This window comes from Acanthaster planci, linkage group LG16, assembly GCF_054643075.1.
Source record: "Acanthaster planci isolate LZ-2023a linkage group LG16, COTS_SCS, whole genome shotgun sequence".
NCBI classification, from domain to species: Eukaryota; Metazoa; Echinodermata; class Asteroidea; order Valvatida; family Acanthasteridae; genus Acanthaster; species Acanthaster planci.
In genome coordinates, this window is record NC_141792.1 from 7,700,624 (window position 1) to 7,711,069 (window position 10,446).

Genomic DNA, 10,446 nt, shown 5'->3' on the forward strand with positions numbered 1-10,446 from the left:
CAAGAATCTACCATTCACAAGAAGGGGTGGGGAAAAGATAAAACCTCAGAAATCCTTCTCATTACAACTGAGAATGAAGTTTTTAAATAAGGGCTCGCATGAAAGTTGAAGGAAAGGTCGGGGGCTAGCCAAACAGGCAACCATAAACTGATGGAAAGCGGTCAATTCTGATATAGTTTGAGACAAAGAAATGGTTTTCATCTCCTTTTGTGTTTATTTTGGAATGTTTAGTTTTTTTGTTTTTGTTTTTTTCAGGCAGAAGCCACCCTGCCTCCCTCTGCACGGTTTTATGACTGATGTATTTCAGCCCACTGCAGTTGGGCCAGGTACGCTGTTTGCTGCAGCTATTTACATGAATTGTATATACACAAACACAGGGTTGGATTGTCCAAAATTCAAGAGAAGGAAATGCCCCACAGTCAACTCAGCCATTTTTCTTTCAGAACTTTATGGAATTTTTTGGGGGGCTGTAACATTTTAGGGTTGCACCGGGATCCTTTCGCTCCTTTTGTTCAGATCTGGCCTGCTTGCTTTGTCTCTAGGGTACAAAACCAACATATCCTCTGCTGGTTACAAAATAATGAACAGACCGGGAAGCAAGTTTTAAAATTCTAGATATCATATTCCTTGTTGACGGGCCTGAAATTTCTGACACACCCTTTTCAACTGCCAACAAGGGAGAAGAAAAAAGGTGTCAACAAATTTAGAGGGTCTGATCAATGTTTCATTCTAACCATCAACTCCAAGATACAGCTTTGAAGAACATTTTGCCTGAATCAAAATGCGCAGTTGTAAATCAGTCACCACAAGTCATGCGGTCTTGAGTCAACTCACGAACTATTTAAATGAAGGTATTCTTCCATGATTGTTTATATCTTCAGTTCTGCAATGACCCTTGAACTGGCCTGAAAATTGACATACGTATTGACACGTCATTGACTTGGGACTGAATCGATTCGATCTCCTTTTTATATTTTAGGAAAGTACTGTCAGTAGGAAGTTTACGGCCAGGTTATGCATTTTATATCACTAAAGAACAAGGTTGTGATTGAAGATTGAAGTTTTTCAAGGTCCTTTCGCTTCCAGATTGCGGATGCATTGATAGGTGGCCTTCTGGAGGGAGAGGAACCTTGGATCGTTCCCCAAGCCATAGGGTGAGAAGTGGCTGGATACGTAGCCCATGCCGAGCTTGTAGTGGGGATCAGCTACACACTGCTGGCCCCCCGCACCGGGGTGACCAAATTGCTGACTGCCCTGTGAAATCGAAAACAACCAGCAAAAGAAATAACTTGTCTGACACTGTAATACATGAATTTCTCTGGGGTGCAAGTAGGCTCCTACAGAGTCAGTGTTACAGTTCAAGGAGAATTACAGATTATAAAAGAAGAAATTATTAACGAATTCCAGAAGAGACATGGTCACAAATGATAAGAGGGTATACAGCGTTTCATTGTGAAACATATGGACTCATATCATTGGCAGTGTGTACGTGTCAGTGAAGTTAGCGAGGACTGACCATGGACACTATCTACTGAGGATCGAATGTTTTGAGGGTGATTAAAAACATGTACTGGGGTGTAATAGGCTGGGTAGTAACTAACTAAACATTTAGCTAAAAGCCAACGTCATAAAATTGGGGACAAGTGTCTTGGGATACAAAGGGGGGAAACTGCCAGGATGGACCACTGAGAAAATTTATAAGGTCATAATTCCGTCACCACAGGGAGCTTCATCACTGGTCTTGAGTGAAAAGAATGTGGACAGAACTACAGAAGGAAGGATTGGGTAGCTAAAGAGGGAAGAGATCCGGGCTTACAATATTAACATAACCGGGTCATTGCTGATGTGGAGTCCATTGCATTGTAATTGGGGGTGCTGCACCCCCCCACAAAGCCCCCTGGTCACTACACCCCTGTGTGTAAAAATCCGTATGGTGGACTAGGCACAAGCAAGAACAAAATATGAGAAAGTTCTCTCCGAAAAGATAATATTTTTAAACAGGGTACTTTCATTACAAAACAAAATAACAAAAATGAAATTGGATTCATATCATTTTAACCGTTAGATTGAGGAAATACAAAGAAAGTGAGCATTATAAATGCAGGAATAGAGAAAGTCATGCAATAGGGGTGATTCACTGTACAGTACGCCAACAAGCAGTTGTCACAGAGAGGCCATTTTTCAAATTTACGGTCAACAAAAGCATGGCTGCCTTGCCACAATTTGCCTTTGCGCTTATGACACTTGGGGGAAATTTTCGATACAGTGGGACATTCCATGCTACAGAGAGAAGGAAGGATTAATTGAAGCTGCTACTCGAAATAAACTAACAAATCTTCTTCCCTGATAAACAGACATCATCTGAAATAATTTCGGTTTCCTGCCAGTGAATAGAATTTGCCGACCATTTCCCATTATGACTGTTCATAGGGAGTGGGTTCCCATATGTTTTTAATCCTGTGTGTAGGCCATTGTTATGGGGGGGACACATTTTGTGGATGTCGTCGGGGCTTTAATTTTGGATTATCCGAATTTGACCAATTGAAATTCTACGCATGGAAGTATTAAGGGCTTTTTAGAACTTTATTGTAATTTGCATATTTTTGTGTATTTAGTGCAGTGTGCATGTATCTTAATGTATCTCATTATTATTAAAACCTCTATTTGTTGTTAGTTTTATATATTAATTATTTGTACAATCAACTGATAATTAATATCTTGTGTATTTCTGTTAATAATTCTATGTCTTTTTTTTCTGATGGTATCTTAGGAGAGCCACACGATAGTGATTAAGTTCGCTTCTTGGCAGTCCCTCAGGGGTGCTATCAGTTTGTACTGTGTATTTTGTAATTCTCCATGTCCTGTGTTATGTTTGTTGTCTATGTCTTGATACATGTACCTGAGAAATAATAAATGAAATGAAATGAATGAAATTATGCACTTTCCTTGACCACCTCTTGGTGGCGCACTGTATTGTGCTTCAACCACATTTACCTCACACTTGAGCAACAAAAATCCACTTGAAAAATTGGTTTCCACACCCACGACCTTGTCGACGGAGGGTGGGCCAGCCTTTGTCAAAATCCCCTCCACCAGCTCATCAGACAACAACCTCTGCCCATCTGGTGTCTGCCCGCCATTGGCGAGTATCCCATAAACCTTTGCCGCAGCCCTGGCGGTTCCGATGCCAGAGCAGGAAGGGTTCTCCAGTGCCCTCGCTTCAGGTTGGATCAATTTGCTGAACTGTAAGACAGACGGAGACAGACGGATATGGCCAATCACTATCAGTAATAAAACTTAGTATTTATTTCACCGAGCCAAAGGGTTCTGCAGCTGGAATGAGCCCAAAGATGGTCCAAGAGAGGGCGCAATTTTCCTAGCAACAGAGGTTCCTTTGGTGGGAACTGCACTTTGCTGGTTAAAAAAGGATTATGGAATTATTATTATTATTATTCTGATATTGAACCAGGGTAGCCTGTTTGCTACAATATTTTTTCATATTTTTAACCATTTTATAATTCATTTTATCATCAATAAACATTTTCACACTCGCATATTGTCCAGTTGATTATAAGATTGACTTGTTCTTTGTTCTGGTTGTACGACTTCACTTTTTAAGTTCCCTGTTTTGAATGCATTACACATTTTATCTTTGCTATAGTGCCCTAATAAAAAGGCTGAATAGGTCTATCCTGGATAAAAAACACAAATGGAATTGGATTGTCAAGGACAGCTCTTGAAAAAACCTATTTAAAGTGCACAGGCCCAGTGAATTTGTGTTCCTCAATTTCAGAAAGGAATCTTGACTAAGCCTGAAAACCTGCCCTGTGCATTTGGCAGACTGACCTTGATGAGATCGGTGGATTTATGGATGACCTCGTGAATGAAGCTCCGCCCCGTCAAGAATGCCCAGACGATATGCCACGACCCGACGTCCCGGGGGATGTAGCTCAATCGGAGAGGGGAGTCTATGATACCGGTCAGCCGGGCTACACGGTAGTTCAACTCCAAGGGAAGGCCAATGTGTATATCAATGTCTGAATGTGAAGATAGTCACCAAAAAACTTTTAACAGGGTGAATGTAGTTGCTGAAAGATGGGAACTAGACTTATGGGTCGTGTGACTAGAGGTTTGGGGCTTAACACCCTGCTATCAAGTAAACAGTCTGTGTCCACTGGCAAGTTACAAATTACCATTGCAAATACAAGTGCATTCCTTAAGCACACAGTAAACTTCAAGCCGAGGGTTGGACAGAATCTAGCGAAACAAGGCCCCATTGGATGTTATCCAAAGTTCCCTTGAATGAAATCTAGATAGATTCCCCCACCAATTTCTTATTCACGGATTTCTAATATGAACTTGCCAATGTTCTTACTGGCATGCAAGAAGTTTTCCGACAGAATTCTGATTTGACACTATTGAGAATCTCAATCATATTTCACTCATAAGATTCATGTGTAATCTTCTAACATTCTTCAGAGCATGGAGGAAGGACACAGAAGGAGTTTGAACTGCCCGGGCTACAACATCTGGCCAAGTACCGCTTTCTGGCATGCCCGGTATGTCCATAGCCAGAGCGCAGCACATGCTTGCTACGCACCACCTGTTTCACAACCATGAGCCCCCTTTGTACCCCATGATCATCGCGGCAATTTTTTGCTGGTAATCTGCATCATTAAAACATTGTGTACTGTAGTATAGGGAGTTGAACATTCATGCCATCGTTGGTGCTTGGTATGATCTGACAACCACATCTAATTGAATGCTTGCGCAGTTGCTTGTATTAGGCTGTGTGACGTAAGTGTTCATGTGCAGTTATTGCCCTTATCAAACGCTTTCTTCTGGACTTATTTGGGAATAAATAGCCACGTTGTTTATAAGATCTTGTGTTTTATTTGAAACATTTTTATTACTGAATATACCCAAAAGGTATTTTTATGAGATTTCATGATCACTCCTTGTGATGAAACAGCACATTTTGTTTTTTGTTAACTTATCTGTCCTGTGGTGGTCAACATGTTGTTGGCCAGTTCTAACCAAATTCGTAGAAAGACTTTGAAAACTGATGCTTTGGAATGACAAAATAAAATAAAATAACAATCATTGCATGGAAAATGGAAAAGTGCACCAAATTTTTTTTTTAATTTATTCACGACGGCAAAAGTAAACTTAATGCTAGATGTATTCTTTCTATTTCCCGGTCACTGCGACAAGTTGCAGTTAACTGCAACGAAAATTCCACAAATATTGCTAGGATATTTGCTGGCCCCACTTGTCCGGCTAAGCTGTAGGCAGTAATCAGGCATTTTTGGAATGTTTACTATAGTTCATCTGACCGGGCGGTGATGATCATCGAGCATTTTGATGTGCCAGAGTTGTTACTCATTCTGTGTCCTTCCTCTATGTTCAGAGAAACATACATGTGAGAGTGAGGCCATGCCTATGGCTGTCGCCATGGTACCAGTGTCACCAGGAGTTCATTCCTGGTTGGAAGGGGCAAAGTACTTATCCGCAATCAAACCGACAAACCACCGGTATAGAGGAAGGGCCACCAACTCTCTGCCCTCACCCCATCCCATAATGCCCATGACTACTCACAGTTGTGTACAGTGGCAACATCCATTGACATGACAAAGTTATGGACAGCGTCCTAGTGCCTTAACACTTGGCTCTCATAACTGTGACAAACAGCGCCCTCTATGGTGCAAGCACCAAGGCTATAGCTCTTCCCACCACTAGCCCCTACAGTTCTTTAACAGTCCATTACTGTCTTCCTTTCAGACAAAGAAATTACTCAAAATCTGAAAAAGCGTGTCTAAGAGCAAACCTGACGAAGTTTTACATGTAGCTCAGTGAATTATTGAAAAAGAGAATTCCTTGCCATCATTACCAAAAGGATCAGCAACTTCTTCCTTGAAGAACTGGCCCAGGGTCCTGTGCTGGGGGTCAACGCGCATCAGGAGCTGGCTGCAGTACAGGCCGAAGGTGAAGGCGTGGTAGCCGTGACCTACCCCTGGGGACCAGCGAGGCGGGGACTCGGCCAGCAGTCGGCCCAGGGCATCCTGGTCCTTCAGCTGTCGAAGGCTGATTGGCTGAGAAGTTGCAGCCAGCCCAGCCTAAAGTTTAAACCCAAATAAAATAAAAAATTCACCAATGGAAACATGTTAAAAGTCATAATTATTATTGACTAATTAAAAATATCGTGATCAACTATCTTGCTCAGGGACACCTATCACTCTTCAACATAAGGGTACAGATGCTTTCCCAGATGTTTTCATCTCAGAGTTATGTTCTAATTTTTAATACAATCTAAATGTGATTATAATAATAAGCCAATTTAGTATAAATTTCAGAAAAGCAAGGTTACTCAGGAAAAAAGCACTTGCACGAGTCCACATAGGGCAGACCCTGCACGTGCATCCGAATGACCTGAGACACATTTCATTTCGGGCATGCACTGTTGGAATACTGAACAGGCACACTGTTTTCACCTCGTGGTTGAGCAGCATTCGCACTGTGATGTTTTTCTTGCCATGCTGAGCAAACTCCGGCCAATAAAAGGACACTTTCTGGTCATAGTCAAGAAGTCCCCTGTCCACCAGCATAGCAATACACAGTGCAGCAATTCCTGGAGTCAACGAGGCCAAATAAAAACTGCATGTACCATAATAATGGCTACAAACAATGGCTTACATGCACTGTTTGACATGCACAAGGGTTTGTCCACTGCAAACTCAGGGCGAGGGTTCCCCTCGTTTTCTCTGTTTTCTCAGAATGACGCAATCTGCATTCAGCATTTTCAGAATTCGCATCTTGGCATGAATAGAAAAAAGCCCTTTTTAACAGTTGAGCTCTGAAAACAAATGACTCTCCATTCGATTTGGATGCTTTCGCATTCATTTGAACAGATGAAAATCAGAGAAAACATGTTTTCCTTAGGGGTGCTCTTTAAATGCTACAGAGTGAAAAAAAGTTGCCCTAAACTGTTTCAAACTATTTTAAATACAAGCTAATTTAAGTGACTATCAACTCATGAAAAATTATATAACATGTTCATATTGAACCTTTTGGAAGCTCCTGGCATATTTAAAGCAAGACTCAATCAACATGAAGATTTGCAGAGTGTGCAATGACAATGGGGCAATTCTAATGGAACTTTGCCAAAATTTCACATGATGTAACTCCATACACTTTGATAACTTACGAGGGACAGAACACAGCTAGCCCTGAACTTCTGAGACGATCCCTGGAATGATCCACTTAGTTTTGTAATGTTCAAATGGCAAAGATCAGTAAATATTTGCTTCCAAAACATAGTGGTACATGTCATTAATCTGCATAGTTATCACACTCATTCTTTGGGGATGACGTGGAGAACCGAACTATGCCATTGTATTCTAAGAAACTTACAAAATGACATACATGTACTTGAGACTGCACTGAAGGCATGACAAATGTCAGACTGTAAGCAATATCCACTTGCCTACAAACGTACAATTAAATTTGTAACAAAGTTTCTTTTGGCTTGATTGGAATTAATTTTTAAAATCTAGACATAGAAAAAAAAAATTTAAGTCAAAGTGACAGAGACTGCATTTTCATAAACAAACATGGTAATTACTAACCTTTGGTTGCTGAAAATATCACAGTCATTGTGTCCTCCTTCCACACTTGCCGAACGTCCGTGTCTGCAAAGCCGCCCCACAGGTCAACGACCTTTGACCCCTCATGGTAAACACTGAATGCAGATCCGCCTGTGCTGTGCTCCACCCCAGTCTCAAAATTCTTCCTGCAAGGAGTCAAACGAAAGAATTATTGGAGACTTTTGAAATCTACTCTGAAAAAAAAGACACAAAATTCCAATTCTTCAAACCAGATAGAGCCTTGTCACGTCATGAGCCAAAGAGCTGGATTTTACAGGCTACTAGTATTAGGTATTTTGGTGCTCCATTAGGAAGTCTAAAAAAATGTGGGTCCAAATCTGCATGGAACAGCTATAAACAAAATATTTTGCATATGTGCGCTGAACTGAAATCATTTCAAGATGTAGTTTTGCATTGGGGAGAAAATTAAATTTCAAGATGTATTTTGAAATAGTTCGCGGTACCCGCTGCTTCACCTGACTCGGACCAGCCAGCCGACCCCAGCAAACCCAGTGGTCGAGTGGTTGAGACGTCTGCACTAGTAAGCAGGAGGACATGGGTTCGAGTCCCACCCGAGTAAGCTCGTGAATTTTTTCGCAAGCTCTCCAACAAGCACTGAGCATACAGTGTTTATCAATATAAACGTGGGGTAAGGGCAAAACCTGTTATATAAATGAACTGAAATCAACAAGGCAGGTCACAGACAATGCAAATGCATGGTAATTTTGGTCGGTAACCCATTTCTACAGTGCATAGCAAGTTACGACAAATAAAGTCCAAGTAACTTATCACCCGACCACGTCCAAATGTTAAAAAAGGGAATCTGTAGAGTCCAACTTACCTGGACTAAGACAAAAGGACGGCAATTTGAAGTGGAAACTTCATGAACAATAATTTGAAATCAAAAGGAGGTGTTGGAAAGAAGACTGAAAAACCAAATACCACAATTACCTTTGATTCTATTTTTCATTTTGAAGAACTTCTTACCATTAATGAAGAGTTGAAAACATCATAACCGACTGTTTACTCTCTCGCGGTATTGCCCTTTATTCACAGACAATAAATAACCCTTGGAACCTTCTATTGCTATGGTTACCATCTGGAAGATTAGCTCTCCAACCCTAAACAGCCTTCTCATGAAACCTGCCAAGATGAATGACCATTATGGGATACAACTGTTGGAAGATGGCCAACCTTGGACATGACACTAAACTACATCATACAACCTGAACAGCTCTGCAACAGGCTCGAATCCCGGCGCCACAAATCCCTGGGTTGGAGGTTGCTTCCTTCGCCACCACACACAGAAGTGCGAGGTCAGCCAGCCAATGACAGCATTGTCAAACAGCGACATCACAGGTGCCCAAAAAGGGCTTGTTGCGCGCTGCATGCGTGTAATCATAGAATTTCTCAGATTGTGTAAAAGCCCACAAGTATGCAGAAAAAACGGCCGCTAGTCTGGAAATCAGATGCAGTGCTGACAAGAGTGGATCAAAGATGGCCCCTACATCGCCACCATCTGCACATCTAAGTCACTGCTTTACAATCACCACCCCTGACCCGACCTACATTCTTTGTACCTTTTTTTTTTAGACAGGCAAGTCCAAAGTCAAGTTTTGTGTACACAAATCCTTTTGTTACACATTCTTCAGATGGTACTTCTTCTGTCCTATGAGCCCCGGCAAGTGCCGGGCAACGACAGTCAATCAAAAAGAGTTTAAAAAAGCTGCAATTAAAAGCAGTTTCTGAGCAAAGTGGCCTGACCATTGCTCTCCACTCGACTAAAAAAGTTAATTTTTAATTACTGATGAGGGACTGGTTTTAAGCTGAATAGGCTTTGCTATTGCTATTGTTAGATCTATGAGCCATACAGTCATAAATGGTGTGGTTGGGACCAGAGATGTAGGCAAGTACACTGAAAACACTGAATTTACTGCAAGGTATTATAAGATACTAAATAATACAGACGATGAACAAAACATTCATAACAAAAGAAATTAAGGAATTTGGATAATCATAACTACATACACCTGAGTTTTAACACAATAGTTTCCAAGAGTACTTGCCGAGTACTTTCAAAGTACATGCACTTCTAACGCGCCACGGTCGTATTAAGCAGTATAGTTAATATCAAAAATAATATACATTTATACAGCGCACTTATCTGGAAAACCGATCCGGGTACAATCCATTTTTATTACCCCTGCTCACTGGGCCCATGAAAGATTCCAAACACTATCTCAGCTCCTTGGGAGTATACAGCTCGATGCTGCCATTTCAGCACAAAGCAGCTAAATCAACCTCAATAACCATCTCTGCCCTCACGGGTACCCAATTACTCCTGGGTGGAGAGAGGCACTGAGTGCCAAAGTGCCTTGCCCAAGGGCACACGCACCATGCCCCAGGCTGCTTTTGAACCCGCAACCTGCAGCTTCACCCCGCCGACTACGAATCCGACGCTCTTAACCACAAGGCCACAGCACTCCATTGTCTCTCCTTTAGCCACATTTGTTATTTACTGCAAAGTCTCACCGTATATGCAGTAAACGGCTCGGTATTTGGTGGCAAGAAGGTACCGGGTATGCCAAAAGAAGTGGACTGTGACATTATTTGGACCACCACAGAGATGAATGGATCAAAACTACAGGATCTGTGATAACAAGACAGCGAAATGCTCAATTTCGGCTTCTCTGGATTGGGAACTATGTTGATTTCAGTGTTTTTTTTTTCATTATTTTTCACCACGCACGTGAAGAAAATGAACTGGCAGCAAATATTTAAATTCACCACAGTAACACGTTAC

At 41.5% G+C, this 10,446-nt stretch overlaps 1 protein-coding gene across 1 annotated transcript; it reads right to left on the minus strand.

Annotated features, from left to right (window-relative positions):
• Positions 1–589: 589 nt before the first annotated feature.
• On the minus strand, positions 590–10,295 carry LOC110986568 (beta-lactamase domain-containing protein 2-like). Its single transcript, XM_022248533.2, has 7 exons — positions 8,870–10,295; positions 7,626–7,789; positions 6,492–6,628; positions 5,891–6,116; positions 3,847–4,037; positions 2,995–3,243; positions 590–1,254 (listed from the first exon to the last, which is right to left on the minus strand). Exons 1-7 carry the CDS (start codon positions 9,043–9,045, stop codon positions 1,066–1,068), a joined length of 1,332 nt encoding a protein of 443 aa, XP_022104225.1. The 5' UTR covers positions 9,046–10,295; the 3' UTR covers positions 590–1,065.
• Positions 10,296–10,446: the final 151 nt, after the last annotated feature.

Bases quoted from the DNA above. Each gene is read 5' to 3' on its own strand.
- LOC110986568 (XM_022248533.2), bottom strand. From the start codon at position 9,045: ATGATTACACGCATGCAGCGCGCAACAAGCCCTTTTTGGGCACCTGTG. The intron at 7,790-8,869 runs GTTGTATGATGT...GACTCCTTGCAG, and splicing joins CCTGTTGCAGAGCTGTTCAG to GAAGAATTTTGAGACTGGGG. The intron at 3,244-3,846 runs GTCAGTCTGCCA...TCTGTCTTACAG, and splicing joins AATCCACCGATCTCATCAAG to TTCAGCAAATTGATCCAACC.